This window comes from Helicoverpa armigera, chromosome 23 (assembly GCF_030705265.1).
Source record: "Helicoverpa armigera isolate CAAS_96S chromosome 23, ASM3070526v1, whole genome shotgun sequence".
Classification (NCBI taxonomy): Eukaryota; Metazoa; Arthropoda; class Insecta; order Lepidoptera; family Noctuidae; genus Helicoverpa; species Helicoverpa armigera.
The window spans coordinates 4,191,117-4,213,695 of NC_087142.1; the positions used below are offsets into that span (position 1 = coordinate 4,191,117).

The 22,579-nt window shown below is 37.0% G+C and overlaps 4 protein-coding genes across 5 annotated transcripts in view; 1 reads left to right on the plus strand and 3 right to left on the minus strand.

Annotated features, from left to right (window-relative positions):
• LOC110377229 (annexin B9) overlaps positions 1-22,579 on the minus strand; it is a 367,919-nt gene that overhangs the window by 12,915 nt on the left and 332,425 nt on the right. The gene's annotated exons all lie outside the window — the stretch shown is intronic.
• Positions 1,552-9,167, minus strand: Pix (pixie). Its single transcript, XM_049837421.2, has 11 exons — positions 9,018-9,167; positions 8,585-8,799; positions 8,121-8,336; positions 7,445-7,652; positions 6,857-7,043; positions 6,416-6,638; positions 6,167-6,344; positions 4,826-4,947; positions 4,172-4,368; positions 3,349-3,583; positions 1,552-1,716 (listed from the first exon to the last, which is right to left on the minus strand). Exons 2-11 carry the CDS (start codon positions 8,795-8,797, stop codon positions 1,669-1,671), a joined length of 1,827 nt encoding a protein of 608 aa, XP_049693378.1. The 5' UTR covers positions 8,798-8,799; positions 9,018-9,167; the 3' UTR covers positions 1,552-1,668.
• On the plus strand, positions 9,321-11,095 carry LOC110377201 (PF03932 family protein CutC). Its single transcript, XM_049837422.2, has 4 exons — positions 9,321-9,438; positions 10,061-10,204; positions 10,294-10,365; positions 10,449-11,095. The coding sequence occupies exons 2-4, from the start codon at positions 10,064-10,066 to the stop codon at positions 11,025-11,027; spliced, it is 792 nt and encodes a 263-aa protein (XP_049693379.2). The 5' UTR covers positions 9,321-9,438; positions 10,061-10,063; the 3' UTR covers positions 11,028-11,095.
• Positions 12,901-22,579, minus strand: part of LOC110377212 (uncharacterized) — a 90,944-nt gene continuing 81,265 nt past the window's right edge. The window contains exons 4-8 of the mRNA XM_021336003.3: positions 18,314-18,489; positions 17,170-17,276; positions 16,209-16,402; positions 14,398-14,510; positions 12,901-14,092 (exon numbers count right to left, since the gene is read on the minus strand). Coding sequence (XP_021191678.3) covers positions 13,868-14,092; positions 14,398-14,510; positions 16,209-16,402; positions 17,170-17,276; positions 18,314-18,489 — 815 coding nt within the window. The 3' untranslated portion in view covers positions 12,901-13,867. The remainder of the gene's footprint in view (positions 14,093-14,397; positions 14,511-16,208; positions 16,403-17,169; positions 17,277-18,313; positions 18,490-22,579) is intronic.

The window sequence follows — 22,579 nt, forward strand, 5'->3', positions numbered from 1 at the left end:
TTGAATCGGTATGCGGTAGGTAGGTACTTAATAATACAGATAGCACCGTTTTAACCTCTTAATTAGTCCGTGTACCTAGAATCCATGTGTTGGCAGAAAAATGGGGTCAGCTCTGTATAGTCATTAAATTAATGGAAGTTTCGCGTGAAATTACGTAGGTAGGTTCTACCTACATACTTGTGAGTTGAGTTGTGCACCTACGTGTGCAATTTATACGATGTTCTGCAATTGTTAATACTCTACAATTTCCCTCTAACAAATATACGTAAGTAGCGAAAAACAAAAAAAAAACACCTTTGAGCACAATCATATTCATTTCGCCCTAAACCTTATTTTCGAAATGATTTCAAAATGCATCATCATCTTCTTAATCCTTTTCCCAACTATGTTGGGGTCGGCTTCCAGTCTAACCGGATGTAGCTGAGTACCAGTGCTTTACAAGGAGCGACTGCCCTATCTGACCCCCTCAACCCAGGTACCCAAAAAATACAAGTTTACACAAATATCTATTCAGTAGGGTATTTCAAATTCCGAGATTGTTATCTAATCTTGACGAAGATGACTGAAATATAAAGTGAGCACTTATGTACGTTTACGTACACGTGAATCGCTGACTCACACACATACACCTATCCTGGTGTATATAAAAATATAATAGCTAGATAAAACCTAAAGTCTGTCATTAAGACCGCCCTAGACGATAATACTATCGACCCTGCACCCTGTGCGTGTTCGAATCTAGGCAACAGTGACGTCACAGCCAATTGAAACCTATAATACTAGCGTAGTTAGGAATAACCGCAGCTGTAGTGCGGCAAAACCCTACTTCACGGAAGGTGAAGTATACCTGCATTCTTAATATTCAACCATGTTGTACCTCAAGTAGGTGGGGGACTGGACGCCTTAGATTACCCCCTCCACTCAGGCGAGGTCGGAGTGCCGCTGTGCCTTTTTTTACCTAAAATAAACAAAATATTATGGTAGGTACCTACCATATTTTGCGGTTCCCTATCTTACCGCATTAAAAAAACGAGTATGCGATAAGAAATCATTGTTTTATAGTTAACTAGCTATTCTCCGCGGTTACACCCGCGTCCAGGGGTACTACTTCCCGCAACTGGTTAAGCATACCCTTTTATTCCGTTCCAGTGTTGGTTCAGTAGTTCTGTCCTATGAGCATATAGTACTATAGCATTGATTGTAAGTTCTCTGTAATTAAAAATAATAATTGACAACATGAATTCGAAGCTTGTAGGTACCATTAATCTTATACTGATTTATGAGCCCAAATCAAGTATCGGACGACTAAAAGATAGTAGTGTGTGCGCGAGCGCTTATTGGAATAGAGATAAAATAATACGGTTGAATTTTCAAATCGATGTAAGGGTGAGTAGAACGTAACACCATACTTAGGTTGTTTATTAGTGCCCTACTATATTATTTTTGTATCAGATATTCAAAGAAATTTATGCAGTGTCATTTCTTGCTAAGAAATATTGCACACATCAAGTGCAAAGTCTCATTTATAATTAAATAAATAAGTTGATGGAGTAAGTGGTTGTATAAAACATGATTTATTACAGTAATACATTTAATTGGAAATACACGGGTGGCAGGCCATCACCATTGTGACAGATACAATATATATAAATACAGATGTTGTTAGCACTAATCTTCCAGGAAGAAGTATTGGCCTGCTCGTTTCTGTTCTATATCCTGTAAAAAAGAAAAAAATATATATTAGCTACAGTGCTTGTCAACTACATTGTTTGTAGAAATAGTTAAAACATGACTGGCATACAGAAAAGGCTAATTCTTTAGATTTTTAATAGATCGGTTAAAATAGTGCTATTGTAAGACAGGAGCATAAAAAACTATTGGCATTTGCAGTGTAATTAACCCACCCAAAACAAAAATGTGAAAGACTGCCAAGTTCGATAATACGGGAATGCTTCGCCTATAAAAGAAGTGAGATCTGAATAAGTACCAAGTTCCATACACATACCTCAGTTAAAAATAGTTACTTTTTAATGATGTTACTTGGCAAGTTTTCATACACCTTGTTATAAACCTACTAAACGCAATGAATCAAGTATTTAATTTTCTATTAAAACTTGCCAAGTAATCATCATTAAAAAGTAACTATTTTTAACTGAGGTATGTGTATGGAACTTGGTACTTATTCAGATCTCACTTCTTTTATAGGCGAAGCATTCCCGTATTATCGAACTTGGCAGTCTTTCACATTTTGTTTTGGGTGGGATTTCATTTATTTTTGTAAGGTTGTTTATTTTATTTTTTCTTATGATGAAGTTAGTTAAAGAAATGTCTCATTTATACTATTTTTAGATTTTTAATATGCACTATGTTTCTTACAAAGAAATGAACTAGATTAACTAAATGGACTAGATTTACCAACTGACTGACATGACAAGTTATCATATATTATGTTCGTGGATCAAAGTTACACATTCGTTATTTTCGAAAGTGATTCACACTTGGCCGTTTTCAGATTTTTACTTTACTTTGACTAAATACAAACCTTTGTACCATTCGAAGATATATTATATAAATATAAATAAATTTAGTTCGTTTTAGTTCCTTAGGGGTATTTTACACCGGGTATAAAACACCTTCATTATTTTGAAACCGACTCACACTTGGCCATTTTCAGATTTTTCCCTTTACCTTGACATAAAGACCTACCTCCATGCCAAATTTCAAGTCAATACGACCATTGGAAGTGGTCTAGGTTTTTGATGAGTGAGTCAGTGAATCAGTGAATCAGTCAGTGAGTGTATAGTAAAAATAGCGATTTTCTGACGTCAATATCTCAAGACCTACAATAGGTATATTAATGAAATTTTGTATTTTAGATAAGTGAGGGGGTCTCAACAGATACTAGAAATTTGATATGCGTAAATAAAATAGATTTTGAGTTACAGGGGGGTCGAATTTGGCCCGAAATGGTTCGTGTAATATAACCCACGGCCGGTGTGTCGCTTTTTTTGCTCGAACTTGGCGGACACACTGCCGTGTGTCTAGATCAGGATATATCATGGTCAAGTATAATTTATAAAACAAGTTTTACAAAAGATTTGCCCCCAAATCATTGTTCGTCGGCGGGAACCTGAAAACTCTATTGGTCTGTCGCGCGTAATTTAAAATGTTAGATTCCATGTTTTGATGAACAAATATGTGTAATACATTCTCTGGTATGTATGTATTACTCGTCTAAGCAAAGGCCATGCGTAAAGACGCATAGCTTTTGTCCATATCCTTTCAGCTTAGACAAGCTTTACTTAAGAATAATAGGTGAAGGTAAATAGCAGCTTGTAAAATGGTTACCTTAACGGAAGCATGTTTGTTTATCCTCGGCCTAAAGTTGTTAGGGTCCCTTCGGAAGGTGATGCCGAGCAGTTCCAAGAAGCGGTTCATGCCGTTGAGCAGCGACTGCGGCGCGTGAGCTGTGGCGTGAGACGACGGCGTCCCCTCGAACACGATCACTCGGTCCGCTAAGTACGTCGCCATTATGAAGTCGTGCTCGACTACGAAACCTGTACGCTTTGCGTGGAGGATGAACCTGTATAAAAGAAGGGTAATAATTAGTTTTAAGTAGGTATAATCCTTCTCCATGCGAGAGGAGGGCTGTGCCCAGCAGTGGGACGATAAAAAGGCTGTAACTGCAACTGCAGGTATATCTAGTAATCTATAGTCCAAGTACATGTAAGACACCAATGTCTGGCATTATGTCTGGCATAGATAATGTCTGGTATCTTTTTAGTTTGAGTCCTAAATTGAAATGGCAAAATGCCGTGTTTGACAGATTCCAATAAAGGCTGCATGTACTTATAAGTCTTGCGGAACATGGAACATTATCTCCATTATGTGTATAGATACACAATGCATAACAATATGCTATAGTTACACAATCATTCATTTGAAACTGATACAGGATAAATCATCTCCTCTTACCAGATACATATTATGTTTCTTAATAACACCTGCGTACATAATAAACAGTGCATTCTACGCAATAAACAGTCACTAGATAATTATTGTTTTAAAAAATAAAAAAACCGGTCAGTGTCATTTCCTACATTGATGTTGGCAAAATTTTCGATACCAACGAAGGAGCCAAAAACAAAAAGAAGAAGAAGAATTAACATACCGTTTTATAACTTTAGCAGCTACCAAACGTTGTTCAGAGTCTAGGTAGGCAGATGGCTCGTCAATGAGGTACACATCGGCAGGTTTGCCAAGGCAGAGCACCAGCGCCACTCTCTGCAACTCACCACCAGAGAGGTTCTGAACCTCCTGGTCCATTATCTCTTCAATCTTCATTGGTTTCATCACGTCTGTGATGAACTGGAACATGAATTGATTAATAAGCGTATTCAAAACTTTTGAACACAAAAGGGACATATGTACATTCATCTCTTGAATGATGACTTAAATAAGTGTAAACAGAGAAATACTGAATGTAATTAACCCTATTAAATAATAAAACGGCTACCATCTTTGCATCATCTGCCCAACTATGTTTGGGACGGCTTCCAGTCAACAAGTAAGAGAGACAACAAGACAACATTCTAAAATTTAGAGTTATCAAGTTTGCAGAAATGGATATAGATGTTATTATTTCTTGATGTAAAGATAAGAAGTTGAAACAAATGAAGAATACAAGCCTTTTTCCCAACTATGTTGGAGTCGGCTTCCAGTCTAACTGGATGCTGAGTACTAGTGCTTTACAAGGAGCGAGCTGGCTTGCAAAATAAAAATTATAGTTATATGTGTCACCCTTACAATAATATGAATAAGTTACCTGTGGGTGAACATAAGCATCTCTAATCTTGTCGTGCAGCAGACTGCGCACCAGCCCCTGTGACTTGGGCGATATCTTCTGTGGCTTATAACTAATGTGTAGCTGGGGGAGCGTTCCCGAACCTGGTGCAAACAATATTATATTAAACTTATTATATTCTTAGGGCTGCTTTATCAATCATCAGTTAACTTTTATGTAATGAATAAATATGGCGATTCAACATATTTTCTATACAAAAGCTATCAAAACGACATACATATTCATCAGAAAAAAGTTATAAGTTAAACATTGTTTAAGAATAATGACATGAACCTAGAAAAAATAATATGTAGAAAATTTTGGTGGCTTGAACTTCAGTGTCCATGATGCAGACACAATAGTTAAACAATCTATGTATAACACATTAAGATGCTGGGATAGGGAAGTTATTAATTTATAGGCAACAAATAGAATTTGAATTGAGTTGGCTTTCAGTGTACCTAATAATTTTCCTTTATTAGAGGATGTCAATATGAAAATTGAAAATATAAATAGCGAAACAAATAGTGCACACTGTCAATATAGTGCTAATGATCATAACATTGTTTATAGAAGAGAATCAATTATCTTAGAACAATAGGCACTTAATGATTGAGAAATGAGATGATAACCCAAAAAACATACATTAAACTATCAAGAAAATGATAATTAATTGATAGCTGAGCACAAATTGATACGTCGACAAAGATCATCCACAAATATTGACTTTTATGTCTAGTCAAATTCTTCCATGTCATACCTTCGTTTGTAGCACACGATTCCGCGTGTTTTAAACATTTTTGAAAAACAGGATGGAAAAACAAGTCAAAAAACTCAGTTCTAGCCATTTCAAAGACCTAAATATGTTTAAATTCATTAAAATACACTTATTGAAATACACCTATAACCTCATTTTTCAAACGATGTCTACATTATTATATAACGCAAATTTATTGGAGATTCAAAATTAAGGATTCTTTCTGGTTAAATATCACAGTAAATACTAGGATTATTCATAAATATTACAAATTATAGAATTTTTACAACAAAACCGAAGCCTATAGACTATTTGACAACTTTCACAAATTTGACAGATGTTACTCAGTGTTGCCATTACAAATTTTGTTTATGACTATTTCAAAATTGTTCGTTCGGATACGTGTCCAACTAATAGATAATAATATGTTTGGATGCATATACAACAAATAAAAACGTGTGAAAATGGAGTCTCGTCAGCTAAAAAATTGCTAATCAAGCGTTTTCCTAAAAGTGCTCATTCCGCCAGTTCTAAAATTATATATTTCTTACAAAACGTGTTCTCACCTTCATCAGGTTCCAAGTTGCCAGCCAACATTCTAATGAATGTAGTTTTACCAGTACCATTCTCTCCAAGTAACACCAGAATTTCAGAATCTGAGAATTCTCCAGGGTGTACATCCAAACTGAAGTCGCCCATCAATTTAGACATAGCAGGATATTCATAGTGATTCATCCTTTTGATCTGTTAACAAAATTAAGGTCAGCAATTTCTTTTAACTATCAAAAATAGGTTACCCACTTGTGTATGCTTACCTCTTCCTCAGTAGCAGACTCAGCTACTTTAAAAACTAACGATTCAGTCCTGAATCTCATGTTTTCAGTGGGTACGAACCCATCAAGGAATATATTAATACCTTCCCTAACAGAGAAAGGCATAGTCACAACACCATAAGCACCGGGAACACCATACAGACAGCAAATGAAGTCGGACAAGTAGTCCAGCACTGACAAGTCGTGCTCCACCACTATGATGAACCTGGGTTAAGAAATGAAACATTTAGTCACCTGAATTAGGAAAGAAGAAAAAATGTTGTACTTTGCACTAGATTTGAAGAAGACCTCTTTACTGTATGCATGGCTTTATAAGGCAGCATCAATCTCTATGAATGTTCAAGATATTTGGCCATTTTGTTGTAGCTCAGTTCTTTAAAATTATTTTACAGTAGTTCTATTTTCTGGCAGTTATTATCTTACTTGTCAGGATGGATGAGTGATCGAATTGTGCGGGCAGCGTTAAGACGCTGCTTGACATCCAAGTACGAGGAAGGCTCGTCAAACATGAAGATGTCACCGTTTTGAATGCACACCATGGCGCAAGCAAAGCGCTGTAGCTCTCCACCAGATAGCGCGGCGATCTCACGGTCGCGAATGTGAGATAGATCTAAATAGAACAACAACATAATAAGAATCCAGTAAATGGTGATGGTGATGAAACTAGCATCATTAACATTTTAAGGAAGGATTTTCGTGCCTTGATGAGGAGCTGTAGTGCTTCAGAGGTGGTACTAGGCAATGGCTTTTGACTTTTGTCTAGGCATGCAAAGTTGATGTTGCCATTTTCCCTGTTACATGCTAACATTTTAAGGAAGGATTTTCGTGCCTTAATGAGGAGCTGTAGTGCTTCAGAGGTGGCACTAGGCAATGGCTTTTGACGTTTGTCTAGGCATGCAAAGCTGATGTTGCCAAAATCTCTGTTACATGCTACAGGCTATTCTCTTTTCAGTGTATTATTTTAAGAACTAAATTCAACTGTACTATTCATTGTGATGAATCTGAACTTACCAAGCATTTTACATATTTCAGTCTGGTTGTTCCTTTCATCTTTCTTATCAAGGAGTTGACCTACAGTTCCCTTCACAGCCTTAGGGATTTGGTCCACATATTGAGGCTTGATCAGGGCTTTAAGGTCATCTTCGAGGATCTTGGTGAAGTAGTTCTGGAGCTCAGAGCCGCGGAAATGAGACAGAATCTCTTGCCAGTCTGGGGGGTCCTGGGAGATTGATAAGAGGATGAGACAAGAGGAAAATATACATACTGACTTTATGTTTAGAAGGTTGTACGAACATTTAGAAATATGGTCATCATTTCACTTTCTGTAAAGTCTATAATATTGCTTAACTTTATGCAATAGCAGTAACAGATAAAAAACAATCAGGGATTATATTTCTGTTCAGATAATGCCTTTACTCATTCACAATTTGCATTTATTCTGCAAGCTTTCAGTAAAATAAGGTTAACATGCAAATGTATCCATATGGTAATTTTGAATGACTGGATTTCTTGTTTCAATAGTGAGCTGCATAATTAATGTTTAATGTCAAACTGCTTACTATTGAATTAAACTTTTATGGTATTTACTGAGCCATATGGCTAATGGAAATTATCAACCTAATATTCCTCAAATTATGTTATAATTTACTATAAATAAAAATTGTAATATAAAAATATTACATCTTACAGCAAAACGTCCCAAGTTGGGTTTCTGTTTTCCGGCAAGAATCTTCAGGGCAGTTGACTTGCCGATACCGTTCTGTCCGACCAGACCCAGGACTTCACCAGGCCGAGGGATGGGCAGACGATGGAGCTTGAACGAGTTCTTGGAGTAACGATGAGTAGTGTGCTTCTCCAAGTTAGATGGGATGTTGATGATGGTAATTGCATCAAACGGACATTTCTGAAAGAGAATTTAATATATTAGATATTTTTATTTTTATTTTATTTTATTCTATTGAGCTAGGTGTTCAATTGAGTAATAAGATTCATGTGTTGTCAATTATAAGGAAAATATTTTGGTTTTTTTCCACTACAAATATTTGTAAACTATTTCATATCACGTGACCGATAAACAAATGCAAAATTTTCCATGTGTTTATTATTGATCAGCGAAAATAATAACATTCTGATTGGGAATGAATTAATTACCTTGACACAGATACCACATCCGATGCAGAGCTCCTCGGAGATGGTGGCGATCTTGTCGTTGGGCGTCACCTCGATGCAAAGCTTGCCCATACGCACCACGGGGCAGCTCTTCTTGCACTCCTGCCTACATCTCTTCGGCTTACAGCGATCCGCATTCACGATAGCGATACGCGTAAGTTTGTCCGTCTCTTCATGGTGTTTATTTCGAGACATAACTGCTCACACAAAAAAATACACTTTAGCACTCAAATTTCTTAACAATTCATTGAAAATCTAAGAAAACAATCGTCCGATATGTGGCACAGACTTCGATATAACCTCAATTTCTAGTACGTGACTAATTATTTATTATAAACTGATGGGAGTATGGTCACTTCTGATATATATTTGAACTTGTTTTATGTTAATGAACATAGGAAAAAAATGCAAATACCTGATAAAAGAAAGCGAACGTTGGCTAAAGTTTGCCTACGTTCGCGTGTCCTTTTACATCGAACTCGAAATGTCAAAAGGAACAAACCATTGTGAACATAGCACCACTTGGCCAAGTGGCAATACGTTCTAAAATGATATCCTTTGATAAATCGACATACTTATTTGCTAAAATATAGAGAATAGGTAGGTACCTAATGGTGCATTATTTATATATATATAAATACTTTACTTGAAGCAAAATAACTAATTTTTGTTTCAAAGAAATCACGTTTTCTATTTGGATGGAATCGCATTTGTCAGTCAGTTTCATTTACGTTTACGACGGGCAACATTGCAATTAACTGTTTATTGTATTTTTTTATTGGTTATCTGATTTGTTGCACTTTATTTATCGAAATCTTCGTCTAAAACTGATTCTGGTAAGAATAATTAATTATTAATAAAAGTAAAAGAGTATAGAATTACGTGGTTTATTCGTTTTACTCTTCTGTGTTGTCTGTTTATCACTATAACGCTTTGTTGTGTACTTTCATGTCATATGAGTAGCTTTATAATTAAGCGCCATCTAACTCATTCAAATGTAAAACAATGAGCCATCTAGCAGAATTTTACGAAACTAAATCACATCGCGCCACCTATCCTAGTAGCATCTACTATAGGAAAAGGGGTAAGCTGCAGTGCAGCCAAAGAAAGCCTATGAAACTTTTGACTAGTTACTGACCAGGTAGCATACATATGTAACGTACCTACATGAGGGAGTATATAAGAGAGTATAGATATAGTAGGAGTATGTAAAGGGATTACATGGGGGGTGGTTTATAAAGGAGTACCTACATAGGGGTAGTAGGTACCTATACAGGTAAGCGAGTTCTTAGGGGGAGTACTAACATCACATTCACAGTGCTCAGCCCTCTACAGTAGATCCGCCACTGGGTCCTACGGGCACCGGCAACAAAAGGGTCCTATTTTTATCGAGGGTCTTCACTTGTTATTCCTTAACTAGCTATAACTCTATTGACCTACCGAATTTATTTCATACAGGCGATGTTAGAAGTTTGCATAGACAGTTTGGAGTCAGCAATAAATGCTATCCACGGTGGAGCTGATGAACTTGAAGTATGCAGCACTCTCACAGAAGGCGGGCTCACCCCTTCGCCGGGGCTTGTCAAACAAATCATGGAAATGGTAAAACATCAAAACATAAATTAAATTCCCGCTGATATGTCAACCAAAATATATTCAGTCGCTATCAAGTAACAATATTTTATTTTTAGGTGAATAATATAGCAGCCGGGAAACCAATCCGTGAATCATGTCACGATTGCGGTTGCGATAAATTAACGAAGGTACGTCCACTTGATAAATGGAGTGCTTCATACAAGTAGCTATTTATTTACCGCTCAAAGTTTCTTCTGTTTATTTTTTCCAGCGACCAAAAGTGAACGTAATGATCAGATGTCGCACAGGCTCTGATTTTCATTATTCCCTAGAAGAGATGGATACAATGTTATCTGATGTGGAAGTCTTCAAAGCTTTTGGCGTGGATCGATTTGTTTTTGGCGCCCTTACTGAGACACGAGATGTTGACGTGATAAACTGCAAGAGATTTATACGTCACGCTGATGCTACTCCAGTAACTTTTCATAGAGCCTTTGACGTGTGCAATAATCCATTAACGGCGATCAATACAATTGCTGGTCTTGGTTTCAATAGAGTACTGACAAGCGGGCAGAAGGCTTCGGCAAATGATTTAGAAGCTATTCAATTAATAAAGGCACTCGTCGGCACTGCTGGTGATAAAATAGAAATCATGCCAGGGGCGGGAATAAATCTGGATAATGTGAAGACTTTTATCGATATTGGCTGTAAAATAGTCCACAGTTCGTGTAAAAAAATTAAATATCTCCCTCAGGTTAAGAGTGGTCTGTCTATGGGGACGAGTGATAGTGAACACGTTTTGCTTACCAATGAGACCATTGTCGAGAAGATGAAGGAGAAAATTACCTAAATAACTAATTAATAAACCAGTGATAATTCTAATCTTTGTATATTGAAATATACTTAATCCAATTTATTAGCACAATTCGCAGCATTTTTTTTACTTCACCCCACGCGAACGCTTTGTTCGCGCGATTCTTTTATTCTAGTTTCCTATCAATCACGTTTTTGTGGAATCTTACACGAAAACGGTTTTTTATGTGACCTCTGTAGACACATACATACTTGTTTTTATTAGAATTGTAATGTATTGTCTAAACGTAGGAACAATTGCGCAATTTTATTATGTAAAGGTATGCGTAGCGTTCTACAAAGGAATTGAATCATATCCTCATCATTAGCTATGAAAAAACTTTCTTTTCCGCCAGCAATTTAAGAATAACGTCACCTTTTCCCAATCCAATCATTTCGACATCACGCACGGTTCCCCTCGCTCCAACATAGGCATTCTCCCATCCGCCGTTGCGCACAAAAACCTGCAAGCGTTGTTTCCTACAACATCGATAAATATTGTGCTCCATTTATCATGGCGGTATATTGCAGAGGAAAAATTCTGGCCCACTCGCGTTTAATGATGCTATTACTGAGCCCGGGAAACAATATCAGAAGGGAGTTGAGGATCCTTTAATAATTGCAATGACCTCACTTAAATAAAGGCATGGCAACGTTTTAACAGTTTGCTAATGACTCGCAAAAGGCTGCCTCTTGTTATTGCAAAAATGGGCAGCTGTTGACAGATCAAGAAAAAAGCGCGCCAAATGGCGGGATTTTGCTCGTTATGTCAAAGTACTTATCGTCTAAATGTGCTACGAGGGCCTGTAATTTGCAAACTATTTGATCATTAAAAGCCTTCGATACGTTTCTGTGCCAGGTATTAACAGCCTTTTGTGATACTATCAACTGGTGTAGACCTACTTTGATCTTCGAGATGTCTCTAACAGTCTTATTGAATGAAGCCGTTAGGTTTGTCTTCTTTGTTTCAACTAGAGAGTTGATTATTCGGTCCGATGAATATTGAACACTCTCGTTTCTCATCCAGTACAAGGATTAATTGAATCATTGTTTATATTTTAAGCACTACAGTCTTAGTTTATAACCTGCTTTTCTAGTTGAGGTACATGCTCATTTGAATGTGTAGGTAAGTTTTTGGTAGAATTTCGGTAGAATATTTTACATGTTCCGTGAACGCGGCCGTATTTTATACCACTTCATTTGCATCATGTTCTCTCTCTGAGTTCTCTCATTCAGCAAAATACGAATTTCTCTCTGAATAAACTTATGAAGCGAAACACGAATTTCATGTCGAGTAAAATCTTCACGTCTTTTAATTTAGTAGAACTGTTATGTAGGTTAGTTGGAAATAATTTCACATCACATTAGCTAAATTCGTAAAAAGGTTTCCTGGCCCTTTGAAAACAGATTTTTGGTAGATAGAAAGAATAAAGAGTATGGCGAATTTGTCAGAGCTTAGGATGATTAATGATAATTTGGGAAAATGTCCAAAACGGAACCGCGATGTGGTGGCCCGTCGCAACAATCTTTTCTGCCCGCCATCAATCATAGGAAGCTTTTAAAAGACCTTCTGTTCCTGAGGCCGAGGTCGAGAACCAACATATTTTCTCATGTTTTACAAATAAGCGAATTAATTGCTCCCGGAGACACGAACAGAGTTTTTTTAATGAATGAAGCAGCTACTGGATGTTTTCTCAGAGTTTGTTGCAAATCGCAAACTGCTGAGATTAATAGTTGCTCTAATTGGCTGATGCAGCTAGCCCAGCCAATTATTTTACTGGAAAATATTAAGTTATTTAAATGCACTGATTGCGTAATAGAATTCCTGAAACTGATTGGTTTAATTGTTGATGAAATAAAAGTCGAGCGAGTAAACAAACGAAAGGGTTTATTTCTGTGAATCAAAGTGTAGATAACTAATATATTTAAAGTATCTAACTTATAATATCTATGTTACATCTAAGGTATAAAATAAGGCTATGTCGTGAGATGTGAATATGCTTACTTTAAGGCAGTTCTTGCATACCGTGCATCATTATAACTACTATTTACATCGACTTAGGTCTAATATCTAGGTCTAGAATGTATAGAGACAAGAATTGGTCGAATTGCACGTTTTACACGTTAGATAAAGCGTTCCATTTTACGTTCAAGCGAATCTAGAGTAGGTTTAAAAAGTAGGTAAATCATTAGATTTAAGGCAGTTACAAAAAGACTTATGTAACTAACATTTCGTATGAACGGTCTCCATTTTGAGAAGTCATTTTACGAAGTTTTTTTGCTATACCTTGGAGTTACAGGATTTTTTTTCGTGGTTCAATAGTTACTGCTTCGTGCTTTTTCAACGATTTCCCCATTTATAGCAAAAATTCATTGTAGAATCACTCATTTGTTTGCATAGTCTCTAATTAATTAGGTACATTAAGTAGGTAATAGTTAGGTAGATAGACGTATCTGATTAGGCTTAAGTACATTGATATCGGCAGAGGATATTGTTAATTTTCACCAATAAACTAGGAACCTATACTAAAAATATTCTAGCTTCAACAATAAAACGTTCAGTTTATCAGAATTGACGTTTCACATTTCTCTACGCCAAAAGTCCTTTAGAAAAAGCTCAGTGTATCAATTCCTAAAGTTTTTCACAGAATTTATTTTACAATGGCAATTTTTTCCGACAATCCACGAGCGATGTCGAGGGTCTTTTTAGGTCAACATCAATAAACGTATATTTAGAGATCTAGGATTAACTAACGCAGTCAAGTATTCCTAAGTGTTAAAGTCGGAACACTTACAAAATTGACTTGTTAGGGATACGTAGGAATGTTCTTGGGGTTTTCAAACTATGACTGAATGTCTGTTTGTCTTCTTGTCTGGTGCGTAGGGCTCTAGCTTGGCAGGTTCTGTGTTGAGGGCGCTGTAGTCAACGGGGAAGGGCGGTTGGGGGAGGGAATCCTTGGGAGGCACGAGCACCCACTGTCCTGGGCCGTTCGGGTTCTTCCCCATCAACCAGTTGGTGAAGCAGTGGACGTAAGTCCCGTAGTCCAGAATGAGGTAGCCGTTCTGTTGAAATATATTTTATTAGGCAAATTGAAATCACTATGAGGACTGGTACAATGGTCTTGATATTTCGTTACTAGGTAATTATGTAGGTCAGATCGGTATCAAAATAAAAATAGATATGCTAACATGACATGATAAGTGGCAACTCATAATATGCTTCTGAATATCTATCTACTAAGGTACTCGTATTATTGGAAAAATGTTACGTAAAACTGTGGTAAACTTCAAGCATACATATTCTCTTTTATATTCCTGTCTAACTTCGCATGTAAGCCCTAAGGCCATAGAGAATATAGATAACTCACGCTAGTCATGCGATCGAAAGCCGTGTCTATGATTTCGTCCACTCGGGTCGCGTTCAGCCCAATCACCGACCGGTAGAACGCAGCCAAAGCAGGTTTTGTTATAGCACCTGAACCTGAAAGCAAAACTACATTTTATTTTATGGCAACACAGAAAGGCCTGAATTCCCAGTAGAGGTGGCACAAGATTTATTGGACACCCGCAGTTCGACATCTCCGGGATTGGATCCCGTGATAGGGGTGAGCCTATTGATATTTGCCAGCCGTGGGTCTAAATATGACGGTAGATATGTTATTGCAGAGAGTAAAAAGTATATATTTCCTTTGTTATTGGCATTCCTTTTTACTTTAATGTTTACCTAGACATTTTTGCAATAAATTGGAGCCAAATAAAGTAAAAATCCCTATAGCTCGTAATATAATGAGATAGGAATATTGACATGTCAAATCGAATCCATCACAGTGACAAATGAAGTAAAAGCTCACTTTTCCTCGACTCTATTGGCAAGACATTATGACGATGTTACTAAACCGAACGAGGTCATTCACCTTGGCAATATTTTGTGATAAATCGCTTCGGCTTTCTAAATCAGCATGACAGGATGGGGAAAAATACATTTCGGTAATGTTGTTTCATGCTAAGTATATGACGTCATTTATTACACTAAATAAATGACTTATCTCTCAGGTCCATTATCTAATTAACCGCAGTAAAACAATTTCAAAGCGCTAAAAATAGCACAATTTTAATAATGTCCAGTTAAAAAATAGGTCACGTAACATAAAATATTGACACAGCATATTATTCCAATAACTCTTCCGCGGCACAGCGAGAATATCGGCTTGTACTAGCTTTAGATTAAAAAGTTAAAATAAAGGCAAAGACATAAGATAGAAAAATAAGTATGGCACAGAAAAAGCTTGCTGCCTCGCCTCAGAACACCCGCTGTGATTTTTGGCTACAAATGTTGAGCGAGGTGCCAAATTTTTAAACCTTTGGAGAACAACCAAACGTTGCGTTGTCATTTTATTTGGTTTTATAACTACTTATGGAGCTATAGATTTAAACGTTAGACAGTTATATTATTGCTTCAACGCACACTGATTTATTGTAGCGTGAAATTTTCAAGCAGCTTTTGTATTACAGGAACGAAAGCAAAGTTGCAATTACAATATTCAAATACTCGAACGCTAGCGCATAAAATTATTCGACCAAGAATAATACTAGCAGCAATGCAGAACAGCATCATTAACAAACATTCCCGTCTAAATTACGACAGCAATTACCGTTTAATTAGCAATAAATTGCGGCCCTATGGTGCAAGAGAACAATTCATGTGACAATAATTAAGGTTATTCAGGCCTAAGGGCGATGACGTCAGTTGGGGTAACTCGGCCACGTCAAATTAATCCCGTCTATCAGGCCGTCACGGGAATCGACACACGTCACTTGTGCCACTCTATTACCGTAAACAGGGCGGCGTTTGTTCACAATCAAGCGGAAAATAACTCTGTTTGGGTTAAAAATAAGGAGTGAGAAAAGTTTGTTTTGGTTGAATAAGGACGAAGGCGTTGCGAGAGTTTGAGAGTTTATGTAGCTACTTTTAAGTAGGTGTAGGTATAAACTATGTTCTCGTGAGTAGTTACTGTACTGTGCCATAATGAGATTAAACTTTCATCGAAATATGAATATTGCTGTTAAGTTACTTAAGTTAAGTTACTTAACTAACCGCTTGCTTACCTAGAATTCTATAAAATTCGATTTTAAGGAGTTCAATAGTCGAGTCTCTTAAAAAAACAGTGCGTAAACTTACTTGTCCTATCAACTACATGGAACAGAATCTTGCAGAGGTATTGCAGATAGAGTGGCAGGTCTGTGAATCGCTTCATCTCGGACAGGTGTAGGGCCCATCGCGCCAGCCATCCCTCCAGCGTCGTCCTTCCCGGAATGTTAATACCACTGGACTCGGGCCCACAGACCCGTCTGTAATACGGCAGGTCAGCCCATCTGTTCAAAAGTTACAAATTAAATTAAATACACCACAGAAAGGTAGCAAAGATTTATATAGAAGGCAGGAATTTGACGAAGGTTTTGTTTATCACGACAGGAAGAACTGGAATAATTTGCATATCAGATTATTCGCGTGTTTTGTTATGCAAACAATGTAATAAAAAATGGGGGAAAGACAGGAATTTAATAACGAAGGAAAGTTAGACACGTGACTTAGAGAATGAATGTTGTACGTGTACACAGCCTAGTGATTTTTCTGTTCAGTTTGCTGTTCCTTTGTCGTAAACTTTATGTTTCTTTCATCAGCTTCCTGGTTGAGCCGTCGGACTTAAAGTTATAAAGTACCATGATACTGCGTCATAAAAGCGGTCTACATTTCATGAAAACGTCAACTAGGAATATATACGGCCTACGGAATTGCATATTACATTTACAAAGTGCTCATATTTTTGGCCAATTTCATGAAATGTCAGCAGCTGGCTGACATTCATTTTTATGGGGTATCATAGTATAAATGCATAATTTCGGATATGCTACGAACTTGTTAAGCTTATTTCGGTTTTACTGCTAATACCAGAATTTTACGGACACAGCAAATAACAATTAAAAAAAACAGACTTCAAAAGGTGTCCCCATTTCTTAGACACTTCTAATTCGTCTCGGTCGTAGATAGGACTGGGAACTTGGAACGTTAATTCCTAAAAAGGTTTAAAGCTAGATTAATAAGGGAGCATTAACACGTTTGGTGGTGAACATCGACTTACTTGGCGGGCAGTGGATTGATGAAGTGGTCTATAAATTCCCTCTTCACTTCGAGCAGTATGTGGAATTCGGAGGAGTTTGGCGACCAGTCCGCGAAATGCGCCAACCGCTGTGAATTACGACGAGAAACGAATTTAATTATTCTCTTTCATTATTCTGGTGTTAGTTATGTGAGGTTGAAATGACCTAATGTTGTATTTTAGAAACTTAACCTGCACTAGACTTATCTCATCTTAGTTGAACACTAATCGAATAGAACACTAATCTTACTTGAACACTCTAAGGCTTCGAAACTAATGAATCGATTTGAAAAATTCTTTGACTGTTGGGAAGCTACACTTTATTTTATCTAGATTCTAGGTACTAGAACTAGTATCCACGGGATGAGGGTGAAACCGCGGGAAATGGCTAGTTTACTATATTTACCTTTAGCTTTAAATGGATAGCTATTTGCCTGGTTGCTCAGTTTCTCGTCTAGATTCGTATCGAAATCGAGGCCTCTATAAGATACATAACTTCGTTATTCAACACCGTTGAACATTTAACTGAGTTATTTGAACTGGGCCGAGTTAATCGTATTTAAAGTGCTGCCAAGGTCAGTCCTAACTGTGATTGATCTGATTTAGAAGTTCATAATTCGTTTAACTTGGTAAGATATTTATATTAAACTTAATTATTTACAATGGACTTCAATAACTTAGGTACCTAGCTGTTGATTTGTCAGGAATTTGAAATTACTTGTATGGGGCTTACGTCATTAATCAATAGTTAATAAATCAACAGTTCGATAGGTTATTGAAATTGGTTAGTCTACGAAATGATTCCCCTAATAACTCACTAACCCTAATAAAAACGATATAGTTATAGGCACGAATCTTGAGCGCTGACCTTCATCTGCGCAGAATTGATTTATTAGCAAAGAACCAATCCCGAGTGACGGCTATGACGCGATGCGCTGGGGGCCAATCACCGCTTTAGCCCGCCCCCGCGCCTCACTTCATACCACAAAGGGGACCCAATAAATTACTTCTGCGCAGGTGAAGGTCAGCGCTCAAGATTCGTGCTGATGATTATACTTGAGTTAATGGCATAATAACACAAACTATCAACACCGATGAATTGCCAAAAGATTTGATACCTTCCTACCTCGAAGAATTGATCGAAGTCTGTATCGATGATGACGTCATCGCGGTCGTGGTCCAGCAGTTCAGTGAAGAATAATGTCATCTTGTCTGTTTGCATGGAACTTAGCTGTGCTAGAGGCTGCTCGTCTTCTAGATCCAGGCATTCTAGATCTTCGCTGCACCGGTTCACCCATGTCGCTGTGACAAAATAATAAATTATTAGTCTAAAAACGTCTAAAAACACGCTTTATGTGTGCACAAAAAAATATAACAGGGCTTTTTTTACAAGTCCAAACACAGGTATGATGCGATATGATGAAGTTCCAGTTCATATATTCCGAGTCCATCATCAGATCAGTTTGACAGTACCATACTACTGTATTATCATCAAAACTAAATACAGCTGTAAACATTAATGACGCTACAAACCTCGGAAAATGGTTATTAGATTCTATTACATACTTAGTTAGTTACATATCTTATAAAAGTATGTAATAAATCTACCAAAGAAATCGTATAAGTTTGAGTGCAAAAGTTATGTAAAGGAAAGGGTTGTATGGCGTCCGCTGCCATTTAATCCTTTATTGTTATTGTAAACCCTTCGCTCACCTTACGAAAAAAAGTTAGGTACTTAAACAGTGCGATTCCGGTAAAGAATATGCAGGACCCCTCTTTACATAAGTATAGTGTTTGCTTTCAGTAAGGGGTTTTCGGGCTTAAATATGTATCCCGTGGTTTCACCTCCGTTCTTATGGTATCAGTCATTTACTTTCAGCAAACGGATGAAAAGTAGCCAATATTCCTTCGCAGACTACGTGAGGACTAAACATTTAAATTGGTTTAGCAACTTTAGCGTGAAAGCGAATCACATAAGTGGAGAGGAATTTATAATATGGAATTTTATTTCTTGACAGTTAAGTATCGTTTTCTAACGTGACGATTTTAGCAGTTAACATATCCAAAACAATAGGCATTGGAATTTTGTGAATGTCGAATAGCTTCCAAAAATTGATACGTTAAAATTCATAGCTTCAATTCTAAAATGTTGGAATATCGATTGCACGATTGAAATAGAATGACAGTCCGATTGTGTTGGTCCCAAGAGAATGGCGCTCACGCCACAAATAAAACAAAGTCGGACCGAGCATGAATTTAGTGGGAGTCAAATAGTCGGCTCATATGAATATAGTGCCTATTCAAAGCGGTTTCAAGTCTCGGAGTCTTTTGTGCCCCAGTTTCCTATGTAAATTATATCTTTCAAAAATGTTTCTTTTCTTAAAAGATTTTAAGGAACCAAAAGTTGTATAAAAGAAACGAATACAGAATATAGAGTCAATCGTAAAATAAACTGAGGTTTGAAAAGAGACCTAAAAGAAAAGTATTTTTAGCTTTTCTCAAGTCACGATTTCTACTAATCAACTTTTCGTAAAAATACTAATTCCATAAAAAAAACAGCAGTATGGTAATTTGAATAAGCCTTTACTAAGTTATTGAAGTACCGACGTTCGTTTCGAAAGTAGCCCAAAGCAACATTTAGGTAATAGCACGGTAACATGGTTAGGTTGCTGAAATCTATAGGGAACTGCTCCGAATGAATAACTGAACAATCCCTCGTGACCCAACCTCGTTCTTGAAGAATATGAGAGTGAGGCCTAATTAGGTACACTTACGTTACCTACTTAATAAGTACCTAGTAGTTGGACAACTTTAAGAAATAAAAACCTATAAGTAGGTATTGTAGAGCTGAAAGTTTGTTTTTTCGAACACGCAAATCTCAAGAAATACTGGTCCGATTTGAAAGACAAAATCTTTATAAGATAGCTCATTTAATAAAGAAGGTTTTTTAGTCTTTTCATCCGACTGCACGGAATATAGTGCCCACGGAACACGGGTGGAACCACTAGCGAAGGCTATTACCAAATGTCATGCATCTGAAGTTTGTCTCTCTGCTTGAACGACTAATTTTCATCCAAACAGAACATGAGAGAAGCCGCTGGCAGAGGCTAGTGTAAAATAAAAATGGGAGCATGTTTTCATTTTGTAGATGTAATCGTTCCTCGGATATTTCCGGCGGCTTCGTTCGATGTTTCAATTTATCGAAAATATTTTCGGCGAACTATTCCGTATGTTTCGTAGTTCGTATTCAGTTTCGCTGACAACTACATGAAGTGCATATTTCATGAACCAGTGTTTTGTAACGTTCAACGTTCTGAATATTTTAGGAACGGAATCGTTTTTTTTTTATTTGAATATCGAATCCTGTTTATTTTATAGAAAGTTTATGATAGAATATTTAAGTGATGTTCAATATTATTTCTCTTTAAATTAAATGGCAAATATAATTGTTTTCAAACACGTCAGTGTTTGCCAAGTTACGTTTTTCAAATCTACATTTTTTATTGGCTCGCAGTGACAGGAGTGGCACTAAAATCAACACGCAATCTGCAAAACCAATACCGATAGATTTTTTACCAAAAAAGTTTGTTTTGTGCCAAAAATTGGTGATAAGCTGACGAATAGGCGTTTGCACCAAACCGAGCTATCTGAGTGAGTGATATATTTATTTAGGGACGTGAATGGTATATTGTCATACATTGTATATTATGTAGCTGTAGATACACTTGCGTGCTCACATGTGGTCCCCACGGGGTGGTTAGAAAAAGTAATTGCTTTACGTTGTAAGTCGGTATCGTTTTATTTGTATTAAGTCAGGCAAGCTGCGGTCATGTTAACTTAATCACGGTAACTAAAAATAGCTTAATCGATAGTGGTTCCTAGTTTCAGTCATTCATGTATGGCTGAATAAGTTTTTTTAATACGTAGTTTTGAATTCTAATACTTTCAGTCCACACGCGATCGATCGATTACTTTATAATTATGTGCCGACACATGACAGTGGGGCCACTAAATCAACGTTCAGCCATCGCTTCCATCAATCGTTTGATCGTAAATGACTTAATCTTCATAAAAGTCGCGAACTGCTCCCAAGTTTGGCGAAGTTTTCCAACAAAATCCAGGTGTAATTTGAATTCAAGGTTTGCTTCCACATCTCGATAAATTACCAGGAAAGATGGTGGCTGGAGGGACGTGAAGATTACTTATTAAACAAGCGGTAAGATTCGCTCGTTTTAAGGCCGCTGCCTCGAATTTTGCGGGCAGCGGGGCGGCAGCGGCGGCGGCGCGGGCGGTCACCGTTTGACTAGAGCTCACCGCTCGTTGCCCGCTCCCCGCGCCGCTGTATTCGAGGGCCGGTCCATTTGATTATACGCGTAAGATCCTGCCGCTCCCGCGCCGCCGCCGCTGCCGCCCCGCTGCCCGCAAAATTCGAGGCAGCGGCCTAAGGGTGGCCGAATTATAGCGCCGCACTGCGGAACCCATTGTATTTTGTCAAAATCTCAAATTGGAGTAAACGTACCCTTTCTCTTTTGGACAATGAATAACTTTTGTTTAAGTTGCCGATTTAACTTTCTGGACGAATGTAAGGTTTAATTGTAAGCGAGTTTTTTTTAAGTTCACCGTTTTCTTGTTTTCGACAGCGAGGTAGTAAAAGCCATTTTAATTAGCTGAAGGAATTATAAACGTAAATTCTTGTACGTTAACTTTGACACAGACAAAATTTAACAGAGCAAGAAGATCTCAAGAATCAGCCAGATATTTTTAATATGAATTCTACAAACCAACAATTTCTTTGGAAACATTCTTGTCCACTCATGATCGCTTCTAAACTTAGCATGAATTTTCTAAAACATTTTGCAGCATAAACTATTATTATGAGTTCCTCAACAGTTTCAAAAAGTTATACTTTGATGGTAGCTGCAGGGAACTAGTTTTATGAATACTGCATTAAGCAAACATTGCTGATACAATTTGCTGGCCCAGCCTTTGTCCGCATAAACTAATTATTCTTTCAATAAAGGCTAGGCAAGTTTAATACAGAGTAGCATAAGATTTTGCGGTTTCACGTTATTTTTGGAAACTAGTTTTAGTAGACTACAGCAGTAATGTTTTATTTCTTATTAAGTTACATTATAGTAAATTTTAATTTAAAATGCATTGTATGTTAAATAAATAAATTAATACCGTTATCCAATTGGAATTATCTAAGCTGCTTTTGGAAGAAGAAGTACCTAAATAACATTTTTTTATATAAAAGAGACATTCCTATTTCAAAAACGCTTGTGAATGAAAAATAGCAACAATAAAATAAAGACTTTGTAGCTAGAAGGACATTTTATGAATACATAGCCCAATTACAGTAATTGAAGATTTTAACAGAGCAAACATCAAA